Source organism: Leopardus geoffroyi, chromosome B4, assembly GCF_018350155.1.
Source record: "Leopardus geoffroyi isolate Oge1 chromosome B4, O.geoffroyi_Oge1_pat1.0, whole genome shotgun sequence".
NCBI lineage: Eukaryota > Metazoa > Chordata > Mammalia > Carnivora > Felidae > Leopardus > Leopardus geoffroyi.
Window position 1 is genome coordinate 103,654,165 of NC_059341.1, and position 15,975 is coordinate 103,670,139.

At 36.6% G+C, this 15,975-nt stretch overlaps 1 protein-coding gene across 9 annotated transcripts in view; it reads right to left on the bottom strand.

Annotated features, from left to right (window-relative positions):
• PPP1R12A (protein phosphatase 1 regulatory subunit 12A) overlaps nucleotides 1–15,975 on the bottom strand; it is a 163,515-nt gene that overhangs the window by 19,853 nt on the left and 127,687 nt on the right. For 8 of the 9 annotated variants that reach the window (XM_045465024.1, XM_045465029.1, XM_045465022.1 and 5 more), the window contains 2 exons: nucleotides 14,198–14,319; nucleotides 3,107–3,172 (listed from right to left, as the gene is read on the bottom strand). In XM_045465024.1, coding sequence (XP_045320980.1) covers nucleotides 3,107–3,172; nucleotides 14,198–14,319 — 188 coding nt within the window. Of the gene's footprint in view, nucleotides 1–3,106; nucleotides 3,173–7,442; nucleotides 7,517–14,197; nucleotides 14,320–15,975 lie in introns of all 9 variants that reach the window. The other variant, XM_045465030.1, reaches the window with a different exon arrangement.

Below are 15,975 nucleotides of genomic sequence, written 5' to 3' on the forward strand. Positions count from 1 at the left end.
ATACTTTTACACAGAAAAGTAAGGGCTGATGCTACAAGTTTTTTATTTTTTAACGTTTATTTATTTCTGAGACAGAGAGAGACAGAGAATGAGTGGGGGAGGGTCAGAGAGAGGGAGACACAGAAGCAGAAGCAGGCTACAGGCTCCGAGTTGTCAGTACAGAGCCCAACGCGGGGCTCGAACTCACAAACCGTGAGATCATGACCCGAGCCAAAGTTGGTTGCTCAACTGACAGAGCCACCCAGGCGCCCCGATGCTACAAGTTTTAAAAAGAGAGTAGCAGGGGCGCCTGGGTGGCGCAGTCGGTTAAGCGTCCGACTTCAGCCAGGTCACGATCTCGCGGTCCGGGAGTTCGAGCCCCGCATCAGGCTATGGGCTGATGGCTCAGAGCCTGGAGCCTGTTTCCCATTCTGTGTCTCCCTCTCTCTCTGCCCCTACCCCGTTCATGCGCTGTCTCTCTCTGTCCCCAAAAAAATAAATAAACATTGAAAAAAAATTAAAAAAAATAAAAAATAAAAAATAAAAAGAGAGTAGCATACTGGTGGAAGCACTTTTCTAGTCTACTGTAGAAGATACTGTTAGTGTGTTAACCTCCATTCTTCCTTTTCCTCATGGTGTACCAGTCATTTGGTTTAGGTGAGATGGTATATGGCCCACATTAGTAGCAAAATGGCTGCACTATCTTAGTGGTGAGCCTTGTCTGGCTTAAACCAATTATTATAATCCCAGCACTGTGAGGTAAACTAGCTTGAGGCTGAAGCTGACACAGGGTTGTGTAATATAACTGGAGCGCAATAAATTCTCTTTAGTTTGAGTTGGGTTTTCTGTTACTTGTAACTGAATGTTAGCACAAAAACAAGAGCTAAATAATCCTTTATTTAAAATGAAAAATGGGAATGCAAGCTGGTGCAGCCACTCTGGAAAACAGTATGGAGATTCCTCAAAAAACTAAAAATAGAACTACCCTACGACCCAGCAATTACACTACTAGGCATTTATCCACGGGATACAGGTGTGCTGTTCTGAAGGGACACATGCACCTCAATGTTTATAGCAGCACTATCAACAATAGTCAAAGTATGGAAAGAGCCCAAATATCCATTGATGGATGAATGGATAAAGAAGATGTGGTATATATGTACAATGGAGTATTACTTGGCAATCAAAAAGAATGAAATCTTGCCATTTGCAACTACATGGATGGAACTAGAGGGTATTATGCTAAGCGAAGTTAGTCAGAGAAAGACACATATCATATGACTTCACTCATATGAGGACTTCAAGAGACAAAAGAGATGAACATAAGGGAAGGGAAACAAAAATAATATAAAAACAAAAGATAAGAGACTCATAAATATGGAGAACAAACAGAGGGTTACTGGAGGGGGTGTGGGAGGGGGGATGGGCTAAATGGGTAAGGGGCACTAAGGAATCTATTCCTGAAATCATTGTTGCACTATATGCTAATTTGGATGTAAATTATTAAAAAAAATAAAATTAAATTAAAAGTTAAAACAAACAACCCAGTTCTCCTGTTTATTAAGAATTTACAGCTCTGAGATATAATACTAATGATTATTTTAAAATTAAGTATATGTTCAAATTAAGAAAAAATAAAGCCACTCTTTGGGATTTCCTAATAAAATTGCTTATTTCTGTGAAAAAAAAATAGATAAAATGAAAAAAAAATCTATTTAAATTGTTTGGAACTAAGAAAATGTTTCTTCTTAGAAACAATTTTCTACTCAATGTTAGTTAACAGTAAAAGTTAAAACCCAACTAATCTGAATATGCTTCAAAGTCATAACTCTGTGAGTCAGAAAATCTTCTCCCTTCTATCCCAGCCTGGTGCGATATAAGGTCTATGTGATAAGGCAGTGAGAAGTGCCAGCTGAGGATGGTTTACTAACCCATTCCCTCTTTTTTATCTATTGTTTTTTCTTGAAAGATGGGAATTCATAGGGTAGTAATGGGAAAGGAAGACAATGGTCAAGTTTACAGAATATAATAAACACAAGACACAGGGGAATTGGGGGAGTGCTAACAACTGATAGGCAAAAGATTTAAAAGTTATCGATAAAGTTTTACCTTGCAAATAATTGTACCCTTGGAAGTAATTAATTTCTCAATATCTGTCTGGCTACCTAATTATAAAATAAAAGTACCTTTCAGGACAAAATAGGAAACCTGGCCCTGAAAGTAACATCCACAGTCACGTAACACAGGTAACCAATTTCTGGTCACTTCATATTATTGTAGATTCTTGCTGATTGCAAAGAATTTAATAGTTCTATTTAGGAACTCCAAGTCAAAAATAAAGATGCTATGACCAGAATGCCATTTCAGATTAGATAGTGTTGAACTTAGAAGATTAGAACCAACTCATACTTTATAGCTCTTCTCCTATGTGAATAGAGAGAGCTCTTTAAAGCATGTCAGCTTTCTCTACAGCCAAACAATAGGGAATAGAGGGAGGAAAATAACTATTGGGAAAAAACTTTCCACATTTGCTAGTTATGTAACCTTTTAAGTCATTCAAACTTGCCTTAGTTTCTTCATCACTGAGGAAAAGAAAATGCCTTTTTGAGAAGATTGTTGGGATGATTAGTTGTGATAATATAAAAGTCCTTTAGAGTGTATTTCTAAACAAATGTAAAGAAAGCTAAAAAGACCTACTGTCTTCTCTAAAATGTAAGTTGTAAGTATATATAACTATATAACTTACATTTACAAAAGTAAAATCTGGGTCTGGTAAGGTACCCACCTTCTGGGTATCTTTTAGATACTTTTTGTTTTCAACTTTGAATATTAATTTACATACAATAAACTATCCACTTAGAGTACATGGTTTGATAAGTTTTGACAGTTGTATATATTCAGAAAACAATTACAATCAGGATCCAGAATATTTCTATTGCCTCTAAAATATTCTTTGTGTCCTTTCCAGTCCGTCTACCCCAGATCCCAGAGAAATGCTGAGTACTATCCCCAAGCATGCAGGTACAGTATGCAGTAACAGTTTTGCAGGAATAAATACAAACACAAGCAAATAGTAATCCCTGAAAAATATGAATGCTTCTAAACACAAAAAATAATGCTTTCTTACCTGAGTTTCTTTCTTGTTGGATCCTTCTTCTGTATCTGATTGTTGCTCTTGTTCATTTTCATCGCTCTAAAATAGATTGTCACTTTACTTTAGAAAAGTAGAAATATATTTCAAACAGTTGATATTTAAATATTTTAGGGCTTTTCTAATTTAAAATGACCTTGAGAAAAATCTACCCAGCAACAGATCAAAAGGAAAACTGGTTTTTAAGTGGGAGTTTTCCTACCCTGTTTAGAGGAAGTCTATTTTGTCCGCATGACACAATTTAAGTAGGTTAGCATACATGGTGAAAAAAGACCATCTACCTAAAAACAAAATGTAAGAAACATTCACAATGGGGATGAAGAAACTGGAGCCTTAGCAGAAGAAAGAAGGTATTCCATTTTATATTGTAATGATGCTACATGTGCTTTAATAGTTAAATAAACTATTTAGACACTCAATTATAATGAGGCAGCAAAAATAGGAAGTCCATTGTATTAAGTAAGAAGAGTTAGATTCTATAAGCTTGCAAGATTTATGCAGAAATCCTATCACGTGTAGGTAGTTCATCCATCTGGAAATTTCTTGGAAGTTTACAGCACACCAAATAGAAAATCAAGGTCTCAGATGGCTAAAAGCCTAGAATCCCAGACTATGGGAATATTCTAGTGAAAGGCCTTGAACATCTCAACAAACCTTAAAGGGCTGAAAAAAAAGGAAAGGGAAATTTCCATTCACAGATATCTAGCTCAGGCTCACTATAAAAATGCCACAGGCTTAAAAAAAAAATGCCACAGGCTTTAAAACAAGATCACCCTAGTTGCATATTGGTATAGCTATTTTCAGTGTGACTGAGGGTAAATTTATTAAAATTTTTTGAGCCATACTTACCTTACCCATAGGGGATAAAAACTTTATAGAATTATGGAGCACGTAGGTGGCTCAGCTGGTTAAGAGTCTTACTTCAGCTCAGGTTATGATCTCATGGTTAATGAGTTCAAGCCCAGCACTTTGCTGACAGCAAAGAGCCTGCTTCGGATCCCGTCTCCCTCTGTCTGCCCCTCCCCTGCTTGCACGTGTGCTCATGGTCTCTCTTTCTCTCAAAAATAAATATACATTAAAGAAAAAAACTTTATGGAATTATTCTAAGGATTAGAGGAAATCTTTGTATATAGGCTATCATATTGTCACCTAGCAAAAATAATGTGTGAAGTTACTAAGTGACCAGGTAAAATCAATGGTGCTGCTGCTAGTATTATTAATATAAACATATTCATATAAAAATATGAATTCCACATAATGAACTGATTATTTTTAACCACTGCAGTTTCATGGCAAAAACCAGAAACTAGAAATTTACAAAGTGGGGAGGTTCAGAGGTCCAAAAAAGTGATAATAAAAAAAGGGGGAGGGAGCCTAATAATACAAGAGATTAAAAACCTGCCTAACTATGCACCACCCTTTCTTTGACAAAGCCCTTTGTTCTTTTTGTATATGATCTGATATAGGTTCAAATGTGGCTACAAAGGAGAAAGAACACCTGTGCTTGATGGCTGATTAGAATACAATTCAATGTAGGCTTAAGTTAAAAAGATGAATATTGCCAATATGAATCCCAGGAAGGATCTTTACAATGGTAGTTAAGGGTAGGATTCCAGAAAGTGAAGTTCTGAAGGGAGAACTGATCTGAATAAAACTGGGGAAAAAGAAATACTATATAATAAACACAGCTTTGTCTATGAATCTCCTAATACAGATGACTTATTAAGAAGGTAATTTTAAGTAATAAGACCTAGTATGTTAGGGTGCTAAGACTGTGAGGTTTTATTTTACTGCTACTAAAATGTTAATGGGCAATCAATTAAAACCAACCAGACATCAGATACTTTCTGATGAAGAAAGATACCTTGCCAGAAGAATTCTGAAACAATCAGATCAGTTCTCTACCTGGTAGCTGCCAAACAGTAAAATGGTAGTTATCAATTTAAAGGAAATATAAAAAACCACATTAATGTGTTAAACTACATTTCAGGGATATGACAACCCAGTTCATTCAAAAATAACTGTAAGGAGGGGTGCCTTAGTGGCTTAGTTGGTTAAGTGTCCGACTCTTGACATTGGGTCAGGTCATGATCTTGTGGTTTGTGGGTTTGAGCCCCACGTCGGACTCTAACAGCTTGGAGTCTGCTTGGAATTCTCTCTCCCTCCCTCTCTCTCTCTCTGTCCCTATCCCACTTGTGCTTGATCTCTCTCTCTCAAAATAAATAAATAAACAACAACAAAAAATAATTTTAAGAAAAAAAATGGGAGGGAGAAACTGATTAAAAGAGGCTTTAAAGACATAATTAATCACCATGTATAATCCCTATTGTATTCCAATCAAACCAGAAGTACAACAACAAACCATTTATGGTGTATACGAGTTAAATGGACATTAAAACTGACTGGATATTCAATATTAAGGACTTATTGTTAATTTATTTAACAAAAAAATGTGGGCGTGGTTTTGTGATCATTTGTTGTATGGCAACATATATTGTGATTATTTTTATTACTTAAAAAAATACAATTTTAATAATTTTTAAAAAGGAATACTTCCTCTTAAAAATATATACTAAAGTTTTTTAGATGAAATAATCTTCTGCAGATTTTCTTCAATAATATGGGAATTGGTGAGGTGGTAGGGATTTAGCTTAAACAATGGGTGGGGTAATTATACTTCTCTGCTATTTTGTAGGTTTGAATTTTCTGTAGTAAAAATTAAAAGACAAGTGCCTGGGTAGCTCATTCGGTTAAGCATCGGATTCTTGATCTTAGCTCAGGTCTTAATCTCAGGGTGGTGAGTTCAAGCCCTGTTTTGGGCTCCACGCTGGGGGTGGAGCCTACTTAAAAAAATAAAATAAAAATTAAAAGAAAAAATGGAAAAAACACCAAGAGTCTAAATAAAACAAAACAACTCAAACAGATTATGTTTGCCCTTCTATAGTTATATGTTCTATTCAAACAGCATGAATTTCACATTAACTGTGCTACCCCACAGTTCTTTCTCCTGTATAATATGAATAGCAACGTCAGGCATATATACAATCAGGGATAAGGGAAAAAAATTAAATTTTGTAAGCCAAAACACTACTTCTATCAAACATCACTTGAGATCTGTTATATATATTGTACCATCATATTCATGAAAATGGGTTAAATGTAAAGCATCTTAAGGAGTTCTCGGAAGATGGTGAAGTAGGAGGATCATGAGCTCACTTCCTTCCATGGACACACTGAGGCAACAGCTACATATAACTCACTCTGAAAACAACTTGAAAATTAGCAGAACAGGTCTTCCAAAGCTAAAATCATAGAGAAGCCACATTAAGAAGGGTAGGACGGACAACCCACAAATGAGAGGGATGATACAGGTACAGAGGTCCTACAAGGGGGTCAAGCCTCACATTAGGCACTCCTTACCCTGGGGATCTGCACAGGGTAGATGAGCCTCCGTAACATCTAGCTTTGAAAATCAGCAGGGCTTAACTGCAGAAGAGCCAGAGGGTTGTATGGAAACTGATGCTTTACTTGCAAAGGGACACTGTACTCTGTCATTTGGTCTGAGACTCAGCACAGAAGCAGCAGTTTGAAAAGCACCTAGATTATGAAGATTTATGGACTAATTTTAGGGCATGTGCTTGAGGGGCAGAGATTTATAGGAGCTCTCTCTGGGAAAGAAGGTACTAGCTAGCACCATTTCCAACCCCCTCTGCCTAGCTGGCCAAAGGGGCCAGTTCTGACACCCTCTATCTTACCTTATGCTCACCCAACCCGAGCTTTCCCTGTGGACGGTCCCCATTCATTCCACCCGTATTGGCAGGTACCCCTTCACAGTGACTCCTGCTCTGCAATACCTGGTGGACAGTCGTGGTCAGGACTGATGTCCCCAGAAAACAATTACTGCCCATCACACCTAGCAGGCAGCCTGGTGGTGGCTGGAGCACGTTCAAAGGAGGAGAGCCAGCCCTGTAGCTTCAGCCAGCTAGGATGAGGGCCGGCCCACCCACCAACACCCCTGGAGCACTCATGGCCTAGTTAAAACAGAAGGGTGCACCCAGGTCACACAGGGGATACACTGGAGTGTCTGGTTCTGTTGACGGGTGGTTAGAAGGGTCATGTTACAGGGCACCACAAAACCCTTTCTACACAAGGCCACTACTTTCAAGACCAGAAGGCATGGCTGACCTACCTAATACAGAGAAACAAACACAGAGAGTAAGACAAAATGAGGAAACAAGAGTTATGTTTCTAACGAAAGAATAAGACAAAACCTCAGAAAAAGAACTAAATGAAATGGAAATAAACAATATACCTGATACAGAGTTCAAAGTAATGGTCATAAAGGTGTTCACTGGGCTTGAGAATAATGGATGAACTCAGTGTGAACTTCAACAAAGAAAAATATAAAAAAGAACCAATCAGAGCTGAAGAATACAGTAACTGAAATGAAAAATACATTAACATCAACAGCAGATTAGAGAATGCAAAATAATTAATCAGCCATCTTGAAGACAGGGTAGTAGAAAGCACCCAAGCTAAAAAAACAAAAAGAAAAAATGAGGATAGGTTAAAGGGACCTCTGGGACAACATCAAGCATTATGTGAACTAACATTCACATTATAGGAGTCCCAGAAGGAGAAGAGAGAGAGAAAAAGACAGACAACTTATTTTAAGAAATAATAACTAAAAACCTCCCTAACCTGGGAAAAGGAGCAGACATCCAGGTCCAGGAAGCACACAGATCCCCAAACAAGAGGAATTCAAGGAGGTCCACACCAAGATATATAATAAATAAAACATCAAAAATTAACAGTAAAGAGAATCTTTTCTTTCTTTTTTCTTTTTTTTTTTGAGAGACAGACGGGGGTGGGGAGGGGCAGAGGAAGAGGGAGACAGAGATCCTAAGCAGGCTCCACATCCAGTGTGGAACCCCAAGCACGGTCCCATGATCTCACAATCATGAGAAATCAAGAGTCAGACGCTTAACTGACTGAGCCACCCAGGGGCCCCAATAAAGAGAATCTTTAAAATCAACTAGTTTTGTACAAGGGAAACCCTGTAATGTTATCAGATTATTTTTCAGCAGACACTTTACAGGCCAGAAGGGAGTGGCATAATATATTCAAAGTACAGAAAGGAAAAAACCTACATCCAAAAGCTTACTTTACCTAGAAAGGTTATTAATAATTGCAGGAGAGATAAAGAGTTTCACAGACAAACAAGTTAAAGGATTTTATCACCACTAAACTAGCCTTATAAGAAATGTTAAGGAGACTTCTATAACTGGAAAAGAGATAGCCATAACTAGAAATAAGAAAATTATAAAAGGAAAAAATGTCACTGGCTAATATATGAAGATTAAAAAAACAAAAGTAGTAAAAATTAATTATATCTACATACAGTAGTTAAAGGATACACACAAAAAAAGAGAGGAAATAATATGTCATATATATAAATATGGAGGAAGGAGTAAAAAAACTTTTAGAATGTGTTTGAACTTGGGGTGCCTGGGTGGCTCATTTGGTTAAGCATCCGGCTTCAGTTCAGATCATGAGTTTGAGCCCCACATCAGGCTCTCTTCTGTCAGCGTGGTGTCCACTTGGGATCCTCTATTTCCTTCTCTCTGCCCCTCCCCTGTTGGTGCTCTCTCTCTCTCTCTCAAAAATAAACAAACATTAAAAAAATGTGTTTGAGCTTAAGCGATGACCATTAACAAGATAAACTGCTACATACATAGAATGTTATAAACCTAAAATAGATACACAGAAATTGAAAAGAAAAGAATTCAAGCATACCATGAAAGAAGTCATCAAATCCAAGGGAAGAGAGTAAGAGAAGAAACAGAGTACTATAAAAAGAACCAGAAAACAATGAACAAAACTGCAGTAAGTACATACCTATCGATAATTACTTTAAATATAAATGGACTAAATGCTCTAATGGAAAGACAAAGGATGACTAAATGGTTAAAAAACCAAGACTCAACTACGTGCTGCCCATGCCCACAAAAGACTGATTTCAGATCTCAAGGCACACACAGACTAAAAGTGAAGGGATAGAAAAAAAATATTCCATGCAAATGGGGGGGGGGGGGGAGCTGAGATGGCAATACCACGATCAGACAAACGAGACTTAATTTTTTTCTTTTGTGTTTATTTTTTTCATTTTTGAGAGAGAGGGACAGAGAGAGACAGAGCAAGCGCAAGCAGGGGAGGGGCAGAGAGAGAGAGAGAGAGAAGACACAGGATCCAAAGTAGGCGGCTCTGTGCTGTCAGCAGTCTGATGCAGGGCTCGAACTCTTGAACCGTGAGACTATGACCTGAGCTGAAGTCGGTGCTTAACCAACTGAGCCACCCAGGCACCCCAGACAAAAGAGACTTTAAAACAAAGACTGGTAGGGGTGCCTGGGTGGCTCAGTCAGTTGGGTGTCCGACTTTGGCTCAGGTCATGATCTCGCAGTTCATGAGTTTGAGCCCCGCCTCAGGCTCTGTGCTGACAGCTCACAGCCTGGAGTCTGCCTCAGATTCTGTGTCTCCCTCTCCCTCCACCCCTCCCATGCTCAAGCTCTGTCTCTCTTGGGATCTCAAAAATAAATAAATGTTAAAAAAAAAAAAAAAAGAAGAAGAAGAAGAAGAAGAAGAAGAAGAAGAAGAAGAAGACGACGACGACTGTAGGGGCACTTGGGTAGCTCAGTCAGTTAAATATCCAACTCCTGATTTTAGCTCAGGTCATGATCACATGGTTCATGAGATCAAGCCCTGCTGGGGGCTCCGTGCTATCAGTGAGGATTGGGATTCTTGGGATTCTCTCTCCCTCTCTTGCTGCCCCTCCCCAACTTGCACTCGCTCTCATAAAATAAACATAAAAAAAAATAAAACAAAGACTGTAGAAAGAGGCAAAGAGGGCATTACATAATGATAGAGATCAATTCAAGAGGAGAATAGAAGAATTGTAAATATCTATGAACCCAACATAGGAGCACCTAGAAACATAAAGCAAATATTAACAGACATAAAGGACATAACTGAAAATCATACAATAGTAGGGAACTTTTAGTACCCTACTTATATTAATGGACAGAGCATCGAGAAAGAAAAATCAGTGGTTTTGAATGACACAATAGACAAGATGGGCTTAACAGATACATACAGAACACTCTGTCCAAAAACAAAATTCATGGAAGTATTTTCAAATGTACATGGAACATTCTCAAGGACAGATCAGTTAGGCCACAAAACAAGTCTCAATAAATTTAAGATTGAAATCTTATCAAGCTCTTTTCTGACCAAAATAGTATGAAACTAAAATCAATGACCACAAACATGTGGTAAACAGTATGCTACTAAACAACCAATGGGGTCAATGGAGAAATCAAAGAGGAAATAAAAAATTGCCCAGAGATAAATGAAAAGGGAAATAATGGTTCAAAATCTTTGGGATACAAAAGCAATTCTAAAATGGAAGTTTACAGCGATACAGACCTACTTCAAGAAACAAGAAAAGTCTCAATCAAACTTTACACCTAAAGGAATTAAGAAAAGAACAAATGAAGCCCAAAGTTAGTAGAAAAAAGGGAATTATAAAGATCTGAGCAGAAATAAATGAATACAGACTAAAAAACAACAGAAAAGAGCAATGAAACTAAGAGCTGGTTCTTTAAAACTCGGCCAGCCTCATCAAAAAAAGAGAATTGAAATAAAATATAATATGAAAGAGAAGTTACAATGGACACCACAGGAGTACAAAGAATAAGAGACTACTAAAAACAATGACATGCCAACAAATTAGACATTCTAGGAGAAATGGACATTTCTAGAAACATATTATCTTCTAAGACTAAATCAGGGAGAAGTAGAAAATCTGAACAGACTGATTACTAGTAATGAAACTGAATCCGTAATCAAAAAATGCCTGGTAGGGGTGCCTGGGTGGCTCAGTCGGTTAAGCGGCCGACTTCGGCTCAGGTCACGATCTCGCGGTCCATGGGTTCGAGCCCCGCATCAGGCTCTGTGCTGACAGCTCAGAGCCTGGAGCCTGTTTCAGATACTGTGTCCCCCTCTCTCTGACCCTCCCCCGTTCATGCTGTGTCTCTCTCTGTCTCAAAAATAAATAAACGTTAAAAAAAAATTAAAAAAAAAAAAAAAATGCCTGGTAAAGAGTGAAGTCCAGGATCAGATGGCTTTATAGGTGAACTCTACCAAAGATTTAAAGAGCTGATACCTATCCTTCCCAAACTATTCTAAAAAACAGAAGAGGAAAGAATGTGTCCTTATAGAATTCATTCTATAAGGCCAGGATTACCCTGATACCAAAATCAAACAAAGACACTACAGAAAAAGAAAATTATAGAACAATATCGCTGGTGAACATACATGCAAAATCCCTCAACAAAACATTAGCAAACCAAATACATCAAAAGGATCATTCACCATGATTGAATGGGACTTATCTTAGGGATGCAAAGGTGCAATATAAAAATCAGTCAATATGATACAACATATTAACAAAATGAAGGATAAAAATCATGATCGTCTTGGTACAGAAAAAGTATTTGACAAAATTCAACATCCTTCATGATAAAAATTTTCAACACAGTGGGTTTACAGGAAACATACCTCAACATAATGAAGGCCATAGATGAAAAACCCATAGTTAACATCATACTTGACAGTGAAAAGCTAAATGCTTTTCTTCTACGATCAGAAACAGGACAAGGATGTCTATCTACTCTCACCACTTTTATTCAATATAGTACTATTGGAATTCCCACCCACAGCAATCAGACAAGAAAAGGAAATGAAAGACATCTAAATTATCAAGGAAGAAGTAAAACCATCACCATTTGCAGATGACATACCATATATAGAAAACTCCGAAGATGCCACCAAAAAAATAGAGTAAATGAATTCAGTAAATTGCAGGATACAAAATCAATATGCAAAAATGTTGCGTTTCTATACATTAATAATGAACTAGCCAAAAGAGAAGTAAAGAAACTATAAGATATTGATGAAAGATAACACAAAGAGATGAAAAGATACACCATGCTCATGGACTAGGAAAATACTGTCAAAATGTCCATCCTATCCAAAATATTATGGTACTGTCACAAATGCAGACATACAGATCAACAGAACAGAGAAGCCAGAAATAAACCCACGTGTATATAAGTTAATTAATCTTCAACAAAGCAAAAGAATATATAATAAGGAAAAGACAGTCTCGTCAATAAATGGTGCTGGAAAACTGGACAGCTACATGCAAAAGAATGAAACCGGACCACTTTCTTATACCATTCACAAAAATAAACTCAAAATGGATTAAAGATCTAAATGTAAGACCAGAAACCATGAAACTCCTAAAAGAAAACATAGGCAGTAAACTCTTGGTTATCAGCCTTAGCAATAGTTTTTTGGATCTGTCCCCTCAGGCAAGGGAAACAAAAGCAAAAATAAACAACTGAGGCTTATCAAATTAAAAAGCTTTTGTACAATGAAGGAAACCATCAGCAAAATGAAAAGGCAATCTACTGAATGCAAGCAGATACCTGCAAACGATATTATCTGGTAAGGGGCTAATATTCAAAAAATATAAAAACCTTGTATAACTCAACCAAAAAAAAAAAAAAAAAAAGTCCAATTAGAAAATGGGCAGAGCACTTGAAAAAACATTTTTCTAAAGAAGACACATAGAGGGGCACCTGAGTGGCTCAGTCAGTTAAGTGTCTGACTCTTGGTTTTGGCTCAGGTTTGTGAGTTGCAAGTCCCGCATCAGGCTCTGTGCTGACAGCGCAGAGCCTGTCTGGGATTCTCTCTTTCCCTCTCTCTCTGCCCCTACCCTGCTCTCTCTCTCTCTCTCTCAAAATAAATAAGCTCAAAGAAGACACATAAAGAGCCAGAAGACACATGAAAAGATGTTCAACATCACTAATCATCAGGGAAATGCAAATAAAAACCACAATGAGATAACATCTTGCACCAGTCAGAATGATTAGCATCATAAAGAAATAACAAGTGCTAGCAAGGACATAGAGAAAAGAGAACCTTTGTGCACTGCTGGTGGGAATGCAGATTGGTGTAGCCACTATGGAAAACACAATGGAGCTTCCTCAAAAAATTAAAAATAGAAATACCATGTGACCCAGTAATTCTCCTACTGGGTAATTTACCTGAAGAAAACCCAATCACTAATCCTTAAAGACTATTCATCCCCATGTTCATTGTAGCATTATTTACAATAGCCAAGGGAAGGAAGCAACTTAAGTGTTCATCTACAGATAAAAGATGTGGAAATAGATACAATGGAATATTATGCATCCATAAATAGAAAAAAAGAAATCTTTCCATTCACAACATGGATAGACCTAAAGGGTATTATGCTAAAAGAAATAAGTCAGGGAACAACAAATACCACATGTTTTACTTTCAATGTAGAATCAAAAAGCCCCCAGAATTAACAAACAAAAAACCAGAAACAGACTCATAAATACAGAGAACAGACTGATTGTTGCAAAAGGGGATAAGGGTGGGAGATAGGTGAAGGGGATTAAGAGGTTCAAACTTCCAGTTATAAGTCAAGGTGATGAAAAGTACCACATAGCGAGTGAATATAGTCAATAATATTGTACTAACTTTGTACAATGAGACGGTAACTATACTTGCTGCAGTGGGCATTTTGTATATAATTGTTGAATCACTATGTTGTATACTTTGAAAGTAATATGTAATAATAATAAAAATATGCAAAGCATCATTCTTTCAAAAATCTCCAAGATAAAGCAGCACTTCAGCCACTATACACTAATATATATATTATTTTTAATAACAGCCATTATTATTTTTATTCCAAAATTGGGACAGAACTGCTTTTTAGTAATACCAAAAATCTAAGTACTCATTAACTATCCTAATAAAGAAGAACTTTTCTGATTTAATAACCGGACTCAAAATTCAGTGATGAGCTAAAAGCACACGTAATCTGAGGCATGTAAGAAATTGTTAGTATGTACTTCTAGAAAGATTAAGACTTCTATACTATCAAGTAGCTATATTTTAATAGGTTCTCACATCTTGTGTCCAAAATGAAACTCCCGTAGATCTCCTTTTCTCTCTTGGTCGTCGTCGTTCTCGGATTGATTTAGGTTGTGATTTGTCTTCTCCTTCTTTTTCCTCTTCTCTCTTTTCTCCCTCTGTTAAGGATTATAATGAACCACATGGTAGCAACGTATTTTGACAGTATTTTATAAGAAAAATGTAGTAATCATATTTTAAAATCAACCTCCTTTATAAAGGCTTCTAAAATTTTCCAGTCAGAATTATTTTTGCCCCCTCAGCATTCCTATAAAACACTTGGTTTAGACATGTATTTGTATCTCCCAGTAGACAGGTTCTTGATCAAGACAAGAACTAATTTTTATTATTTCATTTTCCTAGTGCCTGAAAAAAAACATCTACCAAAAGACATACTTAATATTTGCTGAACAGAAAATAATTGAATCCTATGAAGAAAACAGGGCTCGAGTTATTAATGTTTGATAGGGGGTTACTATACCCAAAGTTAACACTTCGAAGAAAACAAACAGTTCTTAATGATGGAACAGCTAGCAGACATAGAACGAGTTTTTCAGTTTCTGTTTCTACTATTCCCAATCCTCATTCGGTAGCAGAATAAATACAGTATTCATTTCATTTCTATTAGATAGTATCTAAGAACAAACTCTTTTTTTCTGGAAAAAATATTTATCTTTTAAAACACATCAACATAAAATGTAGTCTTGGGGTGCCCGGGTGACTCAATTGGTTAAGGGTCTGACTTTGGCTTAGGTCATAATCTTACGGTTCATGGGTTTGAGCCCCACATCAGGCTCTGTGCTGACAGCTTGAGAGCCCGAAGCATACTTTGGATTCTGTGCCTCACTCTCTCTCTCTCTCTCAAAAATAAACATTAAAAAAAAATTTTTTTTAAATATAGTCTCAAAATTTGTTTCCTTCTTAGGATAGTTAAAATAGCTTTAGACTTATATTCTATAAAGGGGCCTTCAAATAGGTTTTAAAAAGTAGACATCTATATGGAACAAAGTAATGTTAGAAATTATTTCTAAAAGTCTCCTTCCTGTGCCATTAGCAAAGAGTCACAGCAAAAGAAATTTCAAAATTATAGTGCCAGCAAGTTTTTTTAGAATTGTTTTTGGAATTGGTTTAGAGCAAAGATCTCAAACTCCAATGCATATAGTGGCCATCCAGATAATATAAATGGATAAAATGGGCCAGGAGGGCACTATTCCAAGGGGTGAGGGGCTGTAACTTACTCCTTGGCTCTAGCCAATTGTTGATATGTGAGAATTAGAAACAGTGTTGCTAAATCTTCCCACTTTTCAATAGAAGATGAAAATCTAAACTTTTATGCAAATATCCCTAATTTTCAAAGTTGGCTCAAGGTTTTTACAAACCATTATGTGAGCCTCACACTTAGTATTTTAAAGAACTGAAATATCTCAATGACCAAAAAAAGAAAAGTCAGCTGAAAATTGGGGAAAACTTAATTTTTCTGAAGTTTATCCTTCATGATTACTGATATTATCATGACTAATACTGTGGGATTTTCTTTTAAAATATAAAACGCCTACAATTAGAAATAATTTTATTTAGTACCAATCGCTTAATTAAAGTAGGAATTATTAAAATTTAAATAGGAAGTTTATATGAAAAAATAAGAAATGTTAATAGTGATTATCAATATGCCAACATATCACTGAAAAAGAAATCTATTTCTCAAGAAATAAGCATAAAAACCATTTTGTTTTAGCAAGGGCACTACATGTGTTTTCAGTGATTTTAGTTTAAAA